Here is a 21,694-nt window from a genome sequence, read left to right as displayed (position 1 = left end):
CAATCTGACCGAGACAACACTACGCATGCTAGTTTTGTGGTGAGTGAGCTAATCGCTAAGAAGCTGATGCCGCATTCAGAAGGAGAATTTGTGAAGGAGTGCCTTGTTGCCGCTGCGGAGCTGCTCGCACCGGACAAAGTAAAATTGTTCCAAAGTGTCAGTTTGTCTCGAAGAACTGTCTCAGATCGGATTACTGACATGGCACAAGATATTGAGAAAACACTGAAGGACACCGCAAGAGATTTCCAGTTTTTCTCTCTGGCCTGCGATGAGACAACGGACATAACAAACACCGCCCAACTAGCCATTTTTGTGCAGGGGATTACAGCTGAGTTTGATACGAGGGAGGAGTTGCTGTCTTTGCAAGCCATGCATGGCACCACCAAAGGTGAGGATTTGTTTGAGCAAGTTGTTTTGGCTATGAACAAATTCGAAATGCAGTTTGACAAGTTAAGTGGCCTGGCCACGGATGGAGCCCCAGCCATGGTTGGCGCGCAAAAGTGATTGACTGCATTGTTCAAAAAAGAAACGAGTCGTCTCAGTCTCGATCCAAGTGAGTTAGTTGTATGCCACTGTATCATACACCAAGAGAATCTGTGTGCACAGTCCCTGAAGCTCAACAATGTGATGACAACTGTCGTTTCCACCATAAACGTCATCAAAAGCAGAGGGCTGAACAGCTGCCAGTTCAAGGAGCTACTGAGTGAACTAGAGTCAGAGTACGGAGATCTGGTTTACCACTGTGAGGTGCGGTGGCTGAGTCGCGGAAATATGCTCACACGGTTTTACTCACCGAGAGAAGAAGTGAAACAGTTCATGGAGATGAAGGGGAAACCTGTCATGGAACTCAGTGATAGCAAGTGGCTGTGTGATTTGGGCTTCATGGTGGACATTACCAAGTACCTGTCAGAGCTGAACGTCAAGCTCCAAGGTCCCAACCAGCTTCTCAGCTCTCTGCAATCACATGTGAAATCATTTGAAGCTAAACTAAAGCTGTGGCAAGTGCAACTGGAAAGGGGAAACACTATCCACTTTCCCACTCTGCAAGAACAAAAGCCTGCTGTGACATCTGAATATGCTGCTGAGTGTGTAAAACTCCTCCAGGCATTTGGAGAGAGGTTCCAGGACATGAAAAGTAAGCAAAGGGAACTGAACATATTTGCCACGCCGTTTAATGTGGAACCAGCTGATGTGCCTGACAACCTACAACACGAAATCATTGAGCTGCAAAGCAATGACGAGCTCAAAGCTAGGTACAACAACCTCCCTTTGCTCGAGTTCTACAAACTGTATGTACGTGCTGAGGATTTTCCCATTCTGAGGAGACATGCACTGAAGTTTGCATCACTGTTTGGGACGACCTACAGCTGTGAGCAGTTCTTTTCAAAACTGACTCTTGCAAAGACTCGGTTCCGCTCAAGACTGACTGACCCAAACCTGCAAAACCAGCTGTGAGTAGCATCATCATCACTACCACCTGACACCAAACGCCTCGCCAAAGAGAAACAGTTCCAACAGCATTAGGTGAGTCCGATATATGTATTCAATAATTTAGCATGGCCCTCGAAGGATGTTCTAAAAATCGAAATGGCCCTTGACAGGAAAAAGGTTCCCCACCCCTGTCATAGAGACTGCATTGGGAGGGAGATGTGTACAATAATTGATTGATTAATTGTATAATTAAAATCAATAAAAGATTATCACAAAATATTTTCTTAATCAATTGGCTAATAGCATAACTAAACCACGAGTGCTTCATCCGAAGATGTATCTTTTAAAAATGTAATTAAAGAAGTCATTAATAAAGAATTAAATAATTAATTGATTAAATGATTAGTCAATAAATCAAAAATATCCTTGATAGCCAGCCACATCACTTGGTCACTGTCATGGCCAAATATTAGCTTCCTAGCTCAAAAGGTGCCTGAGATATTGGCCAAATGAGAAAGAAAATAAATAAATGATTAATAATGAAAATAAATAAATAATAATCATTAAAAAATTAAATTATTAATCAATTCTGTCACAGAACACATAAACCACCACAATTTCATCAGACTCTGTAACTTAAGGAAAAAAATTTTTTTTGTCATTAATCGAATAATTAAATAATTCATCGATTAATTAATAAATCAAAAATAGCCCTTGCAGCCAAATCACCTGGTCATTGGCATGCCTCAGCTTCCGAACTCAAAAGGTGCCTGAGATAATGGCCAGAAGAGAAAGTAAATTTAATGAATTAAATAAGTACTTAATTAATCGCTAATAGTTAAATAACTCAATTAATTGATTAATCAGAAAACAAAGAAATACCGTTTTTGACAAAGGACTTGCTCACTATTGTGCCGAAATTGCAGCTTCCTAGCTCAAAGGATGGCTGAGATATCGCCCAGACAAACAAGGAAGAAAAGAAACAAGAAAGAAAGAAAACAAGTAAAGATATTCAAATTACACCACCCCAAGTCCCCCATGCCAAATAATTAAATATCCTACAGCGCGGCATTGCCGGGGCGTCCAAGGCGCCCGGCAATACCGCAGTGCGGCTCATAGAGGCTGCATTGGGAGGGAGAGGTGCACAATTGATTGATTAATTGCATAATTAAAATCAATAAAACATTATCATAAAATATTTTCTTAAGCAATTGGCTATACCTAAACCACTATAGTGGGGCGGCTTAGCCCAAATATTCAAAAGAATTGTGCATTTAGTGAAACAAGCACCAAATTTGGCACAAATGTACATTAATATGTTGCGAACATTTTCAGATATTGGGCCACTTGAAATTCCGTAATTTTTTTTTCAAATTTTTTCAAATTTCGTAATTTCAAATTTTTCGGGTGACACCGTCACAATTTCGGTCTTCGAGGCCGGCCGATAGGCAAAGTGTGACCGGAAGGGACGAGGTTCTCCTGACCACGTGGCCCTCGATCTGGGAAGCGAGAGGCGTTCCATTAGTGGACGCGCCCCTCACGCCCGACTTTTGGGCGGCCCCGGCAGGCCGTTTGTTTTGACGTTCCGTGACAGGCCCCGCACCCCCACCTCCGGGCCGACCGGAAGCTTGTGCTGAGTACATCATACCTGAACAACTCAGTGAGGCAGAACACAGCAGTGCACACCAGGGTGACCCCTTCAGTGCATAAACCAATTAACCTGTCCACTGCAGGGCATATAGAAATGAAGTTATTTTCTGCATATAATAATAATATAAGTTCAGTTCTATATAACAATTTCTGTTATCACCACTACCACTACTACAAGCTTTGTCTGGAATTTTGTGGACTAACAGACAAACAGACAAGCTGGGATCAAAACATTACCTCCTTCCACCATTGAGTGTAGAGGTAAACATCATGGAAATTATATCATGCCCTAGATTTAATTCATGCTTACCCGTGTATTTGCTTCACTGGTTCACAAGGTCTTTTGCATACATGTAATTCAGACTCTCGTCTTCATTGCTGACCACACAATGTTCGCAACATATTAATGTACATTTGTGCCAAATTTGGTGCTTGCATCACAAAATGCACAATTCTTTTGAATATTTGGGCTAAGCCGCCCCACTATATCGGCCGGCCTCGAAGACCGAAATTGTGACGGTGTCACCCGAAAAATTTGAAATTACGAAATTTGAAAAAAATTGAAAAAAAAAATTACGGAATTTCAAGTGGCCCAATATCTGAAAATGTTCGCAACATATTAATGTACATTTGTGCCAAATTTGGTGCTTGTATCACAAAATGCACAACAGGTTTGCTATGCTGCTACACTACTAGTGCTTCATCCGAAGATGTATCTTTTAAAAATTTAATTAAATAAGTCATTAATAAAAAATCAAATAATTAATTGTTTAATCAATAAATAATTAATCGATTAAATGATTAATCAATAAATCAAAAATATCCTTGATAGCCACATCACTTGGTCACTGTCATATCCAAATGTCAGCTTCCTAACTCAAAAGGTGCCTGAGTTAATGGTCAGAAGAGAAAGGAAATTTGATTAATTAAATAAGTACTTAATTAATCACTAATAATAAAATAACTCCTCAATTAATTGATTCATCAAAAAACAAAAAATACCGTTTTTGACAAAGGACCTGCTCACTATTGTGCCGAAATTTCAGCTTCCTAGCTCAAAGGATGGCTGAGATATCGCCCGGAAAAAAAAAAAACCAAGAAAACAAACAACCAGAGTGAAAACTGAGTACTCCCTTTCAGCGTGCGTCATTGCCGAGCCCCCTTCGGTGCCCGGCAACGACGTTATGCAGCGCCTGGAGATGGCATAGGAAAGGAGCGGTGTACAATAAGACGTCTGAATAAGTGTGCAGATTACGAAAAGTAACGCTGCATTGTCAGCAGTAAACAAACAATGTATGGAAAAAATAAATAATTGGAAATATCAACCGTCAATAAACGGTTCTCCTTCCTCCTGGAAGACCCTCTCGTATTCAGGCCGTTGGTGATCCTGTAGTTGGCAGCGAGTGCCCTGGAAGCATTGACGGAGAGACAACAACAACAACATGCATTTTAAGGCCATTTTCACTGCTAGAGCGGGGGTTAGCCTTGCGGTCCCCATGACAATCTTCTCCATCTTGCCCTATTTTCTGCATCTCTCCTTGTTAACCCCCTTGCCCGCATTTCTTCTTCCACCATCTTTAGCCAAGTCTTTCTCGGTCTTCCCCGTCCTCCACTTCCTTCTACATTAATTTCCATCACTCTTCTCAACCAGTCACTTTCATCCTTCCTCAACACATGACCAAACCATCTCAACCTGTTCCTCTTCACAGCATCAATCACAGGCTCTATTCCCATCATTTTTCGCAATTCATCATTTGTCTTCCTCTCTCTCAACGATACTCCGCACATCCATCGAACCATTCGCATTTCCACCCTTCGTTGCTGCTCTACGTTCATTACCCATGTCTCGCTCCCATAAATCACAACACTTCTCACACATGCAGCATACACCTTTCCCTTCAGCTTCAACGACACTCCCGTCCTCATCAGCACGACACTCAGTTCGCGAAACTTCTTCCATGCACATCTCACTCTAGCAACCGTTGCCGAGTCTGATCCACCTTCTCCATTCAGCATGTCTCCGAGGCAGCAAAATGTTTTCACACCTTCCAGCTTCACGCAGTCTCCAAGATCCAACTCAACATTTCCTCCATCTGCAGCTCCCTCTGTGCATACCTTACATTTGAAGGTAGTAGCTGCCACACTGGTTAATAATGACCCTCTTAGACCACTACATTTTTGATGAACCCACTCAGCGCACATTGTACATTGAATGGAGTTCACTCCGACACCCTTCCTGCACACAGCATAGGGACAAAAACCACCTTTAGAGGCCATGTTGGCCTTTTTCGGGAACCATGGTTGTTGTTGTTTTTTGGTCCCCTTTTTGAAGCAATGTTTTACGGCCGGATGCCCTTCCTGACGCCAACCCTTTTTGCCGCCTTTAACGACAAACAGGGAATTACCAGTGAACTGGTACTCAATTAGCCGACCTCGGAAGGATGACAGGCTGAGTCAACCCCCCTGGCGTTAATTCAGCGATCGACCGGGATTCGAACCCAGGATCCTAGGATCCTAAGCCGGCACCCTAGCCGCTAACCCAACACCAACACAGCATAGGGACACTTCCCAGTTATTTCCACCTCACCACATGCTTTACCATTTGCCATCACCTTCGTCTTTCCGATATTCACCTTCAGACCTTTTGTCTCCATACATTCCTTCCACTTGTTCATCTTTTCCTTCAGTCCATCCATACTTCCGCAATCAACACCAGATCATCTGCATACAACAACTCCCACGGTAAACCCTCCTTTACGTTCTGAACCAGCACCTTCATCACAGCTACAAATAGTAGTGGACTTAGTACCGACCCCTGATGCACTCCCACCTTCACCTCAAACTCACCACTGTTCCCGTCCTTCGTCCTTACAGCTGTGCGCGCTTTTGTACATTGCCATCACTACCCTGATCAACCATTCCTCCACTCCTAACTTCCTCATTGCCCATGTCAATACTTTGCGTGGAACCCTATCGAATGCTTTCTCCAGATCAACAAACCCAAGAAACAACTTCTTCCTCTTCTCCATGTACTTCTGCAACTGCCTAACAATAAAAAGCACGTCTGTCGTTCCTCTTCCTGGCATAAATCCAAACTGCATTTCGTCGATCTTCACTTTCTTCCTTATCCTCCTCTCCAACACCCTTTCCAATACCTTCATTCCATGCTCCAATAACTTTATCGCTCGGTACGAGCCACACTCTGGAGGGTCACCTTTCCCCTTGTATAGAGGGACGAGGGTACTCAGTTCCCAATCCACTGGAATGCGGCCTTCTTTCACCGCCAGATTACAGATGTCTGTCATTCTCTTCACACCCCAACTTCCTGCTGCCTTCAACATATCTCCCACAACTCCCGTCGACCCTCCCGCTTTTCTACTCTTCATTGCTTTTATCGCTTCCTCAACTTCCTTCTCAGTTATCTTCTCTGCCCATCCTAAAACTGGGTTACTCTCTATGTTGCCATCCCATTCATTCTGTGTATTCAACAGCATTTCCATATATCTTTTCCATCTTCCTTTAATTCCATCTGGATCCACAACGATTTGTCCCACTTCATCCTTCAAGCAACTCACCCCCATCACACCTCTCTCACTATCTGCTTTGCAATCCTGAATACTGCTCTCTGACCCTCTTCCGAATCCAAGCGTTCTCCGAACATTTTCCTACATGCCTCCTGCGCCTTTGCTACCTCTTTCTTTGCAGCCTTCTTGGCTGCCTTATAACTTTCATGCTCTGCTGTTTCTGCTCCCGTACCCTTCGCCTTCTGCCACTCCTTGAACTTCCTCTTCTCGTCAATCCTCTTTCCAACTTCATCATCCCACCACCATGTTTCCGAGTGCCTCGGTGGTCCTTTTGTCCATCCACATGCCTCACCAACGGCTCCCAACAGACTAGCTTTCATTGACATCCAGCCACTTTCAAGCTCAACCACATCATCTTCTACCCTACTCAGCCTCTCTTTTCATGCCTTCCTTATTGTCACCTCTTTCAACCTCCACACCTTCATTCTCGGTTGGTACTTCACCCGCCGAGCTCTCCTCGCAACTTTCACCCTTATGTCGCAGACAACCAAGTGGTGCTGTGAAACAGCCTCCTCCCCCGGGATCACCTTTGTGTCCCGGAGGTGCCCCCTATCTCGCCTACGCACCATCAGGTAGTCAACGGTTGTCGTCGACCCACCTGATGTGTATGTAACAAGCTTATTATCCTCTTTCTGGAACTGAGTATTACAAATCAACAAATCAGCTCCATCAGCAAACTGCAAAATCCTTTCACCTTCTCCATTTCTCACACCATATCCGTAACCCCCATGAACTCCCTCAAAACCATCCATACTCCTTCCCACATGTCCATTCAGGTCTCCTCCCACCACAACAACTTCCTCATCTTTCACGTTTTCCATCAGCTTCTCTATCGCACACCAGAACTTGTCCTTCTCTTCATTGCTTCGACCAACCTGCGGAGCATATCCCGAGATGACGTTCACCAAGAGCTTTCCAATCATTTTGACCATCATCAACCCATCACTCACTCTAGTCACACTCACCACACTGTCTACAAACTCCTCAGAAAACAGGACACCAACACCATTCCCACCCTCCAGGCACCCTTGCCACACAAACTTGTATTTCTGTCCCTGCCTACCCTTCACCATTCTCACACCACTTCCCTTCGATCTCGTCTCTTGCACACAACATATGTCCACTCTTCTTCTGACCAATACTTCCACCACTTCTCCTGATCTCCCTGTCATTGTCCCTGCATTCCATGTCCCAAACCTCAGAAACCGATCTCCACTTCGGGCTGTACCCTACCCATATGTAGTTGTAATCGTCATGGCTCTCTTTTTGAGGCAATGTTTTTATGGCCGGATGCCCTTCCTGACGCCAACCCTCTTAGTCGTCTCTTACGACACGCAGGGATACGGTGTACCTATTCTAATCCAGGGTACACACTGGGAAACGTTTAAAACATGGAAATTCTGGGGGGGCAGGGGGGGAGGTGCGGGGGCATCACGGCTGCGGGGGCCCCTCAGCACCACGCCACGTTTGCCCTGTCAGCACCACGGCGGCCCGGTCAGCACCACACCCTTGGAAAGGACTTCGATGCACGTCGGCCCGGTCGGCCCAGAGCCTGGCGCGAAGTCCAAGGACATCAGCACGTCATCCGAAAACAGCTCCGGTTGGTGCGAACCACTCGGTCAATGGCGCGAACCAGGTCCCGACAGGCCCTTGCTCGCTTGGCCCCGATGAAGGCCTCGCTGGGTGTTGTCCAAACAGGGACAAAATCGCCCAAGCCGCGCTGGATTTCGGCAGTGGAAGCCTTGCTCGCTCGGCCCCGATGAAGGCCTCGCTGGGTGTTCTCCAAACAGGGGCAGAATCGCCCAAGCCACGCTGGATGTCGGCGGCGGAAAGCAGCCACGAAGCGATGATATTCGGTCGGGCTGTAATGCGAACACCACGGCGGCCCGGTCAGCAGCACACCCTTGGAAAGGACTTCGATGCTGTGGAGAGATCGAAGCAAGCCTCCTTGCTCGAGCGGACCGGAAGCGGAAGTCCATATATATAAGCACATATATATATAATGTGCACATATATACAAGGATATAATATATTGTGGGCTTTCACTAAAAAAAAAAATACTAGCAAATAATAACGGCAGGGTAGCAGAAAAGGAAAGAGAGTGGCAATCATATGTGTGGAAAAATTACATGCTTGGTCAGGATCGCCCAGATAGCTCAGATGGCAGAGCACTGGTACGGTTCGCCAGAGGACCTGGGTTCGATTCCTGGTCTGGGCATGTACTTTTCCCATATGTCAATTAATTACGAAATTAATTTCTACAAATCAAGTATTCAAGCTGGAGTCACATTCTGAGATGCTACATACATTCAAATCAAGTAAACCTTTCTGCAGAGGTATAGAATGCATAATATAATTGGAGGGGTAGGGGGCAGGGGTGTAAAAAAAAAGAAGAAAAATAAATAAATAATAATATATTGTTACTGATCGCGGATTAAGATGTTATTTACCGAGCGGTGGTATTGCCGCGACCGTTACAGGATCCCTTACTCACCCGATTCACCCAGAACTTTGGCCGGATCGCACCGCAGCTGCTCAATGAGGGGAAAAGACTAAAACGACGCATGCAAAGAGGAAAAGGAATAAAACGAATAGACGGACAGAAGAGTAATTGGATTTATTATTTACACAAGCAAAAAGGAGCAATCAAGGTTTATTTACAACACATAAGACGCAGGTGACACAGTGCAAATACTAGCTTATCTACAGACTTAACTTATTCCCAGGACAGAACAAACAGAACAAACTCACGTCCACAAGAAGGGTGGAAAGGCAGGAGGTGGATGGCTGGAGGGAGAGGAAGGTCCAAGGGGGTCATGCAGCACGATCGGCACGTTTAGCAGCCGCCGTTCCTTTTCGGCCCTGCTCCAAACCGCCGCCCAGGCCCCAAGCGGCTGCCGGGTGTCGCCGCTGCTGCGGCCTCCGCTTGCCTTGCCAGGCCTTGTCCGACTCGTCTGGTCCAACCCTCAACTCTTTCTTGGTCCCTCACTCCCCACCACCGACTCCTCACCGCAACCAACGCAACCACTGACCGCCACCACCGACTCCTCTGACTGACTCCTCACGACTCTCCCCTGGCAACCGACTCAGACCAACTCAGACCTCTCTCACCAAGACCAACTCTTTGTGACCAACTCTTCACGGACCCTCTACTGGCAACCGACTCACTCCTCACTTCCTGCGTGCGCGCCTTTATAACGCCTCCGGCGATTAAGCCGCCGGCCTTCAGGACACGCCCATCGGGGTGCTCACCTCGGCCCTGGTTGGTCATGCGACCCTTTGGCTCCGCCCTTGATGACGACGGGCGGGTACGCCCCTCCTCCCCTCTATGACGAGGTGGAGACACGCCTTTCTTCTCCGACCCTGCCTCGGGGTCAATGGCGGTTATTGGAGGGGAGGTGATTGGGAATCGAGGGCTCAGCAATGACGAAAGGGGATGTGCTAGGAAATGGAGGTTTTGGGGATGGGAATGAAAGGGGATCTATTCTCTTTCACTGGTGCGATGGAGTACTTCAATTAATGGGAGACACAGCCTTACCCTAGAACACAGAATAAGAGATAACTATCAACAGGGGTATTCTATTACTTGGCTGACGTGTATGCTTGTGGACTAATTATGGGATGCCCTTTCACCTTTACACAGCTCCGGAGGTAGGGGGGCGCAGAATAAACAATAATAATAATAATACAGCACACAATCAAAAAATATACAGTCCTCATCTCCGCAACACTGCACCCTCCTCCTCTTAGGCACGTCCCGGGCCTACAACTTTTACTTTTAGTGTGACACGTCGGTGTAGTTCCCTCTACTTTTAACCTGACCCTGAGTGCGAGTTTTAAAACATAAATAAATGTGTCCCGCTGCTCCATTGCACCCTGCCTAACAGACTTACGCCCACAGTTAACCGAATTGCGGAATGGTCTTCAAACTACACACTGACGGTGGGAAGCATTATTTACACTTGACGCTACTTTTATTTACAAGACTAACCCAGGACCTGTAATTGTTCTTTCTGGGGGGGAGACAGTCTGCTCTGCATCGACGCACCATGAACGCACCCAAAAACGCACCAATACAAGCACCCAAGCACCAATCGGTGCAGTCACCACTGTTCATCAATAAAATAAAACCAACAAACCCAAACCCTGCAGGTGTCTCTTGCTCTTCGGCTCCCTCTGCTGGTGATTATTATTTGTTCTTCCAGATGTTGTCATTCTTTTGCTTTGTTTACTGGCGGCCTATTTGTATTAAAACTTGCACCCAATGTGTCCTTTTTATTTATTTTATTTATGGCCCACAGGGCCGACTAGTGTGGTTCACCTGTGGGGCATCGGTGCCCTGTGGCCAAGGTCCGCCAGCAAGATTTCGGGCCCTCATGGCCGGTTCCAGCAGAGGGGCCATGCCCCAACCCATGGGGTCCATAAGTGGTGCTCGGCCACAGGCATGTGGTCCATAATGTGGTGCATCGATGCAGACAGCTGGTTCTGGGAATTTCGGGCGCACAATGGCCGACCCACGCACGCTCCCCTCGGCACCCAATGGCGCACAGGTCATGTGGGAGACAAAAGGGGAAAGACAATTGAGCGAGGGGTAAGGTCACAAGGGTACACATCAATAAGGCAATGCAAGGCGAAATGCGTACGGAGGGCGAAGTGAGAAAGCTCGTCCCTACCGTACGTCACCCCCCTGTCACCTACCCTACCCTTGCCCTTACCCCATATGTACAAAAATCTACACATTTACAAATTCGTCACTACTGTCACGTCTTCCCCATACTTCCCCTATACCAAATTCGTCTCCACAATCCCTCTACTTCAAAATTTGCCATCACCAAATTCATCATCAATCCTCATAAGGAGGCAGAGATTGAACATCAAAGCACAATGTCACACCCACGTCATGATGCGTCTCACATCCAAACATTTGCACAGTAAAAAATAATCAAAACATGGCATGGTGTGGAGTACCTGTCACCTCAGGTGAGTGGATGCAGATGGTGCGAGGAGACTTCATCCTAACTACTTTCTAAATGACATTAACACACTTTACACTACCCGGGGTCTCTCCCTGCCAATCAATTGGCCAACTTACACTATGGGTTCTAAAAACCAATTCCCATTGACCAAACTGTGGTGCTTCTCAATTTGGGGTCTCACTCCCCCGATTCATCTCCCGGTGCCTCACACAATTTCTGGGCTGCGACGTGTAGCTCTCCCAGCAGGTCTACCCACCTGCACACCTCCACCACTGCAGTTGCCACCCGAGCTTACCTAGCTCCTCACCCTAACCTAACTAACTGGGGAAGGCCCTCTCCTGGCTCTGTCACCCCTTGGTGCCCTCTGGCACTGGGCTACCCGGGTCCGTCCTCCGGATCCTCGGGCCCCATCCACAACTACCGGCTCCCAGAGCCCACCTGCGGCCTCACCTGGCCGACATCCTCACAGTGGTGGAGTGCCCAAACCAACTACACACACTAACAGGCTACACGCCCAGCCATTTCCACAACACTAATGCACCCATCTCAAGACCATTCTTTCACCCGCACCACAGATGCCAATATCCAACCACAATTTACCTGTACCCTCTACCTAACACTTACCCTACCCGCCCCGGGTATCCGTGATGGGGGTCCACTCTTCCCCCATTCACACCTTCGCACCATCCACTCCACTCCACAATTTCCACCATACTCACTCCACGACCATCCATTCCAATACTCCATACCATTTATTCCATACACCTGTCCTCCATTCACCTGTCGTTGCACACCTGTGCAATCATACCTGGTGCCACCTGCACCCTCTTCCTCTTCCTGGACCATTTGGTCAACACAACACGCAATCACCACTACTCCCTCATACACTGCTCCATACACCTGTTCAGTTGCACACCTGCGCAATCACACCTGTTCAATCCTCACACACACGGCATCATCTCAGCTAACTACTCCCCTCTGAAACTTGCGCTTCCCAGTCGTCCCTTTAAACTATTGCGCTCCCACGTCATCATCCACACTAAACTACCTGCGTCCCCACTACAGGTATCAGTCACTAACTAACCTTAACGTTACCTACTGTCATCTTCGCTAGATCCCTATCAATATAACCAAGCCCTCCCTGGCTCGGTTGTCATAGCCACCCCATAAACTATTGCGCATTTGCCCCACTTTCGTGAGGGATGGTGGATTTGCCATCCCACCACATCGGGGGTCTCTCCCTATCATTTTCGCTCGTCCAAAATCCAACCAATCAAAAATTCTGCCAATCACCGTACCAATCATCAAATTTCGCCTTTTTCTAATTTTGGGGCCAAAACACTATCCTCATCACCCGTCTACTTATTACATCCTCTCGGTGCGCCAATTCACGTCTACAGCCCGGCTTCGTACAGCCGAGCAATGAACGCGGGTTTTTTGGTGCCGGCGGCTGGATGCGTCCGGCACTCGGTGCAGGGACGGGGGCTTACCCGTGCCGAGATCCCACGCACCACCTCGGCGTGGAGCCATCCAATGTCCTGATCTCGACCTGCCGGCACGTCTCAATAGAAAGTGGTCGCCATGACGACCCTTCCTATCGGGCTGCCCGCTCCGCCTAGTGGAGCCCGGACGCGGCCGTTCAAAGCGAGGCCCAGCGTGGATCGCGTACGGCGGTTCTTTCGAAACCGCTGTGGTTCGGATCCCCGCTGGTCCTCGCGGCACGCGAAGCTGCCCGACGCGCACCGAGGGCCCGACTCGGCTATAAGTCGTTCTAACCTCTAACCCGGTTACCGTCGATGCCTTACCTGGATGCTGACACGCATACGCTACCCCTTTCTTGCTCATACATGCAGCCGTTTCCATGCTCCTCGTCGTACCTTTTCTTACACACCTCGGTACACTCATTCCGCTCACCGACTTGGTCACACACCTGACCACCGAACACCTTGGCACACATTCGTCGCTCGCACACCTCACCAACACACCTCTTCGCGCCCCCTCCTCGGTCACCTCCTCTGTGACAATCACAGGTGTGCTCTCACTCGCACACCCAACCACGTGCCTCACTACCAATTCCAGCGTGCATTCCCACTCACGCTCTACCATTCCAGGTGTGCATCCTTCCATTCCAGGTGTACATCCTCGCTCACCTGTCACAACCAACTCACGCTCCTTGTCACTATCACTACTCTCACCACCACTCTTGACAACGCACTCACCCTTACTCCCGACAGCGCACTCTTTCCTCATGCACCTGTCCGTTACACACCTTTCTCGCGCACACTCTTGCGCACATTCTCCCGTTACACCCTCTGTAACACTCACCACAGGCGTACACTTTCTCGTTACATCCTCTGTAACACTCACCACACCGCGCTTCCATGTACCCCCTCGCACACGCGCTTCGACCAACTCACTCTTGACGGCACACTCACTCCTTGGCGTGCACTTTTTCCTCACACACCCCATGGTCGGACATTCTCGCACACCTCTTTTTTCGCACACCTGACCTGTCGCACACTTCACCAACGGCCTTTCACGAACACCCGGATCCAAACCAATCCCCAAGCCGACTGAAGCTTTCCTTACATCATGTACATTGCCACTCACCTCCGTACCTCGTCTCCGCACCTCCTTTGCCACCTGCAAACTTTTTATTTGGTTAGTGAGCATCACATTATGAGTTGAGCACCGACCTTGCACATATTCCATCACCTCCTCCTGGATTTCTCTTTTAGTTTCTGTCCGTCTCTTCTTAATTTCACTCACCTCTTCTTCCACTTCCTCTAATTTTTGTTTAACCTCTTTTATTTCTCGGTGCGTCTCCTCAAGTTCGTCCTCTAAGGCTACCGTGACCGTCTCTATGTGCATCCTCACCTGCCGGTCCTTTGTCTCCATTATCTCTGTCACCTCGTCCACCCTCATTGTCAGTTCCTCCCGTACCATCTGACATTGCCTCTGCGTCGCTATTAATTCGTTTTTAATTTCTTTTTGTGTCGCCTTTAACCCTCCTAGTACCGCAGTGTTCTTTTGAACCTGCTCCACTAACTCCGTCTGTCCCTCTGTCAGCTGTTCCACCTCCTCCGTCAGATCTTCTATTCCCCCTTGTAACTTCGCCGTATTATTTCTCACCTCTTTCTCCATACGCTTCTCACCTCGCTTTACCTCCTCACCCACACCTCGTCGTATCTCCTCCTTCATCTCCCCCATCTCTTTTGTAGATGCCACCCTCATCTGTCCCAATTCATCCCTCTGAGCGTCCAGTTTACTTTCTAACCCGATTTGCACTTCCTCTATCTGGTTTCCCATTCGTTTGATTTCCCTGGCAGATTGTTCCCCTATTTCCCGCAATTTGTCCTCCATCCTATTTTCTAACCCCATTAACCCATTTTTCACCTCTTTTATCCCATTGTCTAACCCCTCAAAATTATTGTCTAACTTCTCACCGGTACCCCTCGCTTCGTCCCTCATTACCCCCATTTGGTTTCCCATTACCCCCATTTGGTTTCCCATTACCCCCATTTGGCCCTCCAATCGCTCACCCTGCAGGTTGAGGGACGCCTGCATTTGTACCATAAATTGCTCCATGAGGGCCTGCATTTGGGTCATCCCTCCCACTTGTGCAGCGGGTGCGGCCGCCGCAGCCATGTGCGAGGCGCCATTTTGCGCGTCTGATACACCCTCAACCACCTCCTCATTGCTCCCCTCCATTTGATCCTGGGTTACTCCTAACCCTTCTATCTCTCCCACCGGCATCCCGTCGCCTTGACCAGCCATGGCGCGATTTCAAAATTCGGGTTTTTCTTTAAAAAAAACAAATTTCGGCAGCTCGTAATTTTGACCAAATTTTTTTTTCTCCATTCGTTTTAAAAATTTGGTTCGGGCCTCGAATCCCACTCCCAGACACCAATTGTTACTGATCGCGGATTAAGATGTTATTTACCGAGCGATGGTATTGCCGCGACCGTTACAGGATCCCTGACTCACCCGATTCACCCAGAACTTTGGCCGGATCGCACCGCAGCTGCTCAATGAGGGGAAAAGACTAAAACGACGCATGCAAAGAGGAAAAGGAATAAAACGAATAGACGGACAGAAGAGTAATTGGATTTATTATTTACACAAGCAAAAAGGAGCAATCAAGGTTTATTTACAACACATAAGACGCAGGTGACACAGTGCAAATACTAGCTTATCTACAGACTTAACTTATTCCCAGGACAGAACAAACAGAACAAACTCACGTCCACAAGAAGGGTGGAAAGGCAGGAGGTGGATGGCTGGAGGGAGAGGAAGGTCCAAGGGGGTCATGCAGCACGATCGGCGCATTTAGCAGCCGCCGTTCCTTTTCGGCCCTGCTCCAAACCGCCGCCCAGGCCCCAAGCGGCTGCCGGGTGTCGCCGCTGCTGCGGCCTCCGCTTGCCTTGCCAGGCCTTGTCCGACTCGTCTGGTCCAACCCTCAACTCTTTCTTGGTCCCTCACTCCCCACCACCGACACCTCACCGCAACCAACGCAACCACTGACCGCCACCACCGACTCCTCTGACTGACTCCTCACGACTCTCCCCTGGCAACCGACTCAGACCAACTCAGACCTCTCTCACCAAGACCAACTCTTTGTGACCAACTCTTCACGGACCCTCTACTGGCAACCGACTCACTCCTCACTTCCTGCGTGCGCGCCTTTACAACGCCTCCGGCGATTAAGCCGCCGGCCTTCAGGACACGCCCATCGGGGTGCTCACCTCGGCCCTGGTTGGTCATGCGACCCTTTGGCTCCGCCCTTGATGACGACGGGCGGGTACGCCCCTCCTCCCCTCTATGACGAGGTGGAGACACGCCTTTCTTCTCCGACCCTGCCTCGGGGTCAATGGCGGTTATTGGAGGGGAGGTGATTGGGAATCGAGGGCTCAGCAATGACGAAAGGGGATGTGCTAGGAAATGGAGGTTTTGGGGATGGGAATGAAAGGGGATCTATTCTCTTTCACTGGTGCAATGGAGTACTTCAATTAATGGGAGACACAGCCTTACCCTAGAACACAGAATAAGAGATAACTATCAACAGGGGTATTCTATTACTTGGCTGACGACGTGTATGCTTGTGGACTAATTATGGGATGCCCTTTCACCTTTACACAGCTCCGGAGGTAGGGGGGCGCAGAATAAACAATAATAATAATAATACAGCACACAATCAAAAAATATACAGTCCTCATCTCCGCAACAATATATATGTATATAATTAAATTACAAGGCAGAATCTAATTGTGGTGAAAAAACCCCTTATTGTACGACAAGGTGGTGTACCTCATGAGACATCTTGAAGTGTCGGCAGCCCAATATAACAAACCAATCCTCGTCCACATGTCATCGGCAATGTCCCACCAAAGGCAAATGATGAAGCAGGATACAGGTACTAAAACCGAGAATAATTTGCATTGCGAAGTGAAAAGGAAGAAACAAAAGGCAGAAGAAGGTCAGGGCTTGGTAATTTTTTTAATATTCTTTATCAATTTACAAAAAAAATAAACAAAACAAAACAAAAATACCCCAGCAAATGGATACAGACAGGAACGCATATACCAGTGTGGCAAAACAGGTGTTATTTACAAAACATTTTAAAACAGGTTATGGGTATAAACGTGTGAAGAATTTAATTTACAACTGTGAAAACCATATCTCAACTCGCGGCTACGTTGGAACTACTCGGATGCGTTTGAGAGACGAGCCGAGCCGTGACAAGATGAGTAGTTCAGTATTACACGAGTTTATGGGTCTGGAAATACGAGCAAGTTAACCATTCCTAACCTAGACACCTAGGTGGGGCCACGACCCCACGATGCACTGGGCCCTTCCCTCTCACAAACCTCTCTCCCTCCTTGCCACTGCTTCCCCAATTTGCAATCCCATACTTACCGTGCTCCAGGCCAAATGCCGGCCCAAGACCAATGTCGCTGGTGGAGATTCAATCGGAAATAAGGAATTATTTGATGTTTAAAATCCACACCAAATTGAACACTCCCTCACTCATTGCTAGCAAAGAAACCTTAATGTATTGTATGGGGGTCTACTCCTCCATTTCTTGCTCGGTCACCAATTCACAAGGTTCGGTGTCTATTTCAATTGTAACGTCAGTGACAGGAGGCACAATGGCCTCTGGATCATTTTCATGCGAAACCTCACTCTCTCGCTTTCCCTCGGGCTCAGACGAGTCCACAAGTTGGTGTACCTGCTTGGTCTCCTCCTCTTCCTCTTTTGGACCCTTTACCGCCCGTTTCTCGGCCACGCCCCCCTTTGCGGATGCATGTTGCCGCTCGCGTTCACGACCGCCCGCCCTGCTACCATGACGCCCTTCCACGCGGCGATCGTGCCGTCTCTCGGAGCTACGTGGACGTCGGCGCCGGCCACCCCGTTCACCGCTATGGTGCCGCCCACTATGTTCACCTTCTTGGCGAGTGTTCCTCGTGCTATTAAGTGACCGGCCTTTGGGCTCGCGCACCTGTTCACCTCTGACAGGCCTCCGCCGTTCCTCACGCTCTCTCCGATCCCTGCTACGTCCCCAAGACCCTTCCACACGTCGCCGTCCACGCTCCCTGTATTGTTCGAATCTACCCGGACCCCTCGTCTTACCTTTTTCTGGTGCCAGTCTCCGCTCTCTCCCCTCACCCTTTTTATCCTGCACAAGCCCACCTTCGGAAATCTCATCCACGGCTCCTGCATTTTCATCCCTTTTCCGATTTATTTTGCCAAACTCCCCACCCTTTCGCTCAGCATCCACTGCACTCCCAGCCCGTACTTCATCCACAGCGACTCCGTCAACCGCTCCCAGCTTACCCTCCTCTGGCCCCACCTCCGGCCCGTTCTGCTCGGCCCCGTCTGGCTCAAACTGGCCTTTCTCACTCTCACGACGAGGCCCACGCCGCGGACGCAGCTCCATGTGGTCGAGATCTTCAGCAAAAGCCCTTTGGCGAGCCTGAAACAACTCTGCGGAAGCAAGGCCACATTTGAACAGTGACAAATCATAAAGGGATAAAGGAAATTTGATCAACATTACAATATCCAGCAGAGAGTCGGAATTACCAGTGAGACTTTTCTGCGATTCCTCCAACAGTTTCTGGGTTGCTTCGTTCATCTTTCCTGGGATGTAGAAAATCTGCGGTTTCGTTTTGGTGTGTATGTATGGCATCAGCTTGATATTGTGCACATCCCATTCTTCTTGCTAGAGTTGTGGATTGGTTTAAGAAGGAAGACAAAACAAGATATGCCAATGGGGGTGGGGACAGGGATTTAGATTCAAACCACTTTGCTCAGAAATTAAATTATCAGACAGACATTACAACTCTGAAGGTGGTGCCTGCACAATGCTGACGACAACACAAAAAAGCCTTGTAAGGTGGCAGGCGTACAATGGGGGGTGCGAGGACGTTTAGATGAGAAAATATATAAACAGCAGGACACGCAGTGGCAAACACACACACAACTGCTGCTGACATGGTGCTCACCAGGTGAGCGAGTTCCACTTTGAGCTCAAGCAAGCGTAGCTGTGATTGTTTGTTTCGACGCTCCTCAAAGAGCTCTCGCCTCTCGCTTGCCAGATTTTTGCGCTCTTGCTCCGCCTGTTCCTCAAGCTTGTGCTCTATCTCCAGCCTCCGTTTTGTCTGCACACGAGAATGCAACCTCAATCCTGCAAGAGTCTGAGATGTGTCTGCATCAAAAGTGCGACCTTCAAAAGATTATTTTTGTGGTGATGAACAATATAGAACACACACGCACTTTTCAGATAAAAGTCCCAGTTTCTATGTACCGTACAGGAAAATAAGAGTTTCTGGGTTTTACCCACACCCCAAGAAATGAACTCAAACTCAGGACTGGAAATGTAGAGAACTCAACAAGTAGTGTTTTGCCAATTATATGGAGAGCCATTTTAGAACCACCTTTAGAGGCCATTTTTCCCCACAGAGCAGGGGTTGGCCTTTTTCGGGCACCGTGGTCCCCTTTTTGAAGCAATTTTTTTTATGGCCGGATGCCCTTCCTCCCGCCAACCCTTAGTCGCCTCTTGTGACACACAGGGAATTACCAGTGAACTGGTACTCAATTTGCCGATCTCAGAAGGATGACAGGCTGAGTCAACCCCCCTGGCGTTAATTCAGTGATCGACCGGCATTCAAACCCAGGATCCTAGGATCCCAAGCCGGCACCCTAACCGCTAAGCCAACACCAGGCTATGAGAGAGCCATTTTAGAAGGTGTTTCATTCAGCATAATAGAAGACTTCTACCTTGTATGAAACACAATATGATGAACGACATGGCATGTCAAATGTACCGAACAACTCTTACCGAGCCACATCGATCAGATTAGTACAGCATCTCTCAAGTCTTTAGCTTACGGTAATTCCCAAGCAGTCAATTGGGCTGCAATGCACAGATTCTTTAGATACGCAAATACATACATACGTATGGTATACTCAATGTTGCATAAGATATCCCACAATGCACTGCATTTTAAAGATGGCGGCACCCAGTAACGAAGGTCGGTTTTGTGTTGTTGCGATAAATGTGGAGAAATCGAGCTTTCACTTTAGTTCTCATTAATAACAACCCAAATTGTGATAAGATATTTCTGGGGGGGAAAGGTGCAGTTTATATATATATAAACAGGAGTGTCTGTCTGTCTGTCCCCAAACGACCCCCTCAGTTTTGTGGCTAGCCCCGCCAAACCTCCGGTGGAACGTTTTGGGGTCCAAACGGATGTTGTAAGGTAGGTAGGAGGTTTCAAAAATTCCTCAATAAAAATATGATTTTGAAATTAACTCGATACGAACCTGCCGCGAATCTGGAAGTGGACAGATGACGGCAATGAGCTGGTTTGATAATATCCCAATACAACCGTCATTTATAAAAGTATCAATTTATGATTAGAATGACGTTTGGCATTGAGTGAATACAATTGCGATTTTGAATTCGTAATTGTATTCACCCAACTGAACGGAACTACTTAACATCCAGATTTAAATATTTGTTTATGTCATGAATGTTGGTAAAAGTTAATATTTTACATTAATACTATTTAATTTGTGATTGGAGTTATGCTGTTTGGAATGAAGAGATATTGGAGTTCAAGTGAATGACGAAATGCCGTGACGGTTTCTACTTTCTAAGCGTGAAATTCGCGGATCGCCATATGCAGATTCGCCATTGACTGGATATAGAATCATTCAAACAGGTACGTTTGTCGTTGAAGTCCTTCACAAACCTGCTGCCCATGCTTGATGTTCGACTACAGGTGGCAAAGGAATGTGGAATTTATTGGTTCCATGGTTTCCCATTCATCGTTTTGTTTTTTTTTTAACCTCAGGCTTTCACGAACCTGCTGTCCATGTCTAACGTGCGACGGAAGGTGCTACAGGAATGTGGAATTTATTGGTTTCATGCTTTAGCATTCACCGTTTCTGCATTGTCTGTTTGCTTATGGCCTCCCACCCGTGTGTAGCATGGGTACCTCGCTAATTATATATATATATATATAGTTGCGGTTTTGAGAACCCACACAGATAACATCATTAAAGGTTAAAGGTTGCACCCCATAGATAGGCCACAAGCAACACGTAGGTCACCAAAGGACGTCAGTTATTCCTTAGTATGTGTTAGATAAGGCCATCCCCAATAGTTGAATCTGCGTTGTGTCAATCAAATAAGAGTAGGCCCTTCCGTTCATTTTGGCAGCCTCCCTTCCAAGCGACGCCATTAAGCGCTAGCCAGTCTGTACTCGCCCTTTAGTTTGTCAGCAGCGTTCGCAACCTCGCTGTGCTTCAGCTCAAACCAGCCCAGAAACCCACGAGGTAAGGCCCGAAAAGGGGGCGGAGCGCCAGGATGAAGGTGCAGCCATGTCAACCAGCCATCAAGGCGGGACCAGTAAGCCATAACCAGCCAACCAGGGCTGGAGCGAGATCGCCTGACAGGCATGGCTTTGGACTTCGAGAGCGTTCACTGGCTTGGCTTATAAAAGCCAGCGCACAAAGCCCTTGAAGAGGACTGCAAGGAATCGCACTTGG

The 21,694-nt window shown here is 47.9% G+C and overlaps 1 protein-coding gene and 1 pseudogene across 7 annotated transcripts in view; one reads left to right on the top strand and one right to left on the bottom strand.

The window, feature by feature from the left end:
- LOC137438143 (pinin) overlaps window positions 1-21,694 on the bottom strand; it is a 55,170-nt gene that overhangs the window by 19,791 nt on the left and 13,685 nt on the right. For 4 of the 6 annotated variants that reach the window (XR_013621051.1, XM_068133122.2, XM_078766540.1 and 1 more), the window contains exons 7-10: window positions 19,144-19,299; window positions 18,722-18,860; window positions 18,476-18,625; window positions 16,949-17,057 (exon numbers count right to left, since the gene is read on the bottom strand). Coding sequence is in view for 5 of the 6 variants with exons in the window: in XM_068133122.2 (XP_067989223.1) it covers window positions 16,949-17,057; window positions 18,476-18,625; window positions 18,722-18,860; window positions 19,144-19,299 (554 nt within the window). In the remaining variant the exon portion in view is untranslated. Of the gene's footprint in view, window positions 1-16,948; window positions 17,058-17,118; window positions 18,626-18,721; window positions 18,861-19,143; window positions 19,300-21,694 lie in introns of those variants that run through there. The other 2 variants (XM_068133119.2, XM_068133117.1) reach the window with 2 other exon arrangements.
- LOC144888497 (general transcription factor II-I repeat domain-containing protein 2B pseudogene) lies at window positions 393-20,388 on the top strand (annotated as a pseudogene). Its single transcript, XR_013621052.1, has 2 exons — window positions 393-1,524; window positions 20,338-20,388. The product of XR_013621052.1 is annotated as a general transcription factor II-I repeat domain-containing protein 2B pseudogene (transcript).

The sequence above is a fragment of the Myxine glutinosa genome, chromosome 12 (assembly GCF_964187855.1).
Source record: "Myxine glutinosa chromosome 12, kmMyxGlut1.1, whole genome shotgun sequence".
Lineage (NCBI taxonomy): Eukaryota > Metazoa > Chordata > Myxini > Myxiniformes > Myxinidae > Myxine > Myxine glutinosa.
Note: the sequence above shows the minus strand (reverse complement) of the source record. Positions and strands in the feature narration are given on the sequence as shown.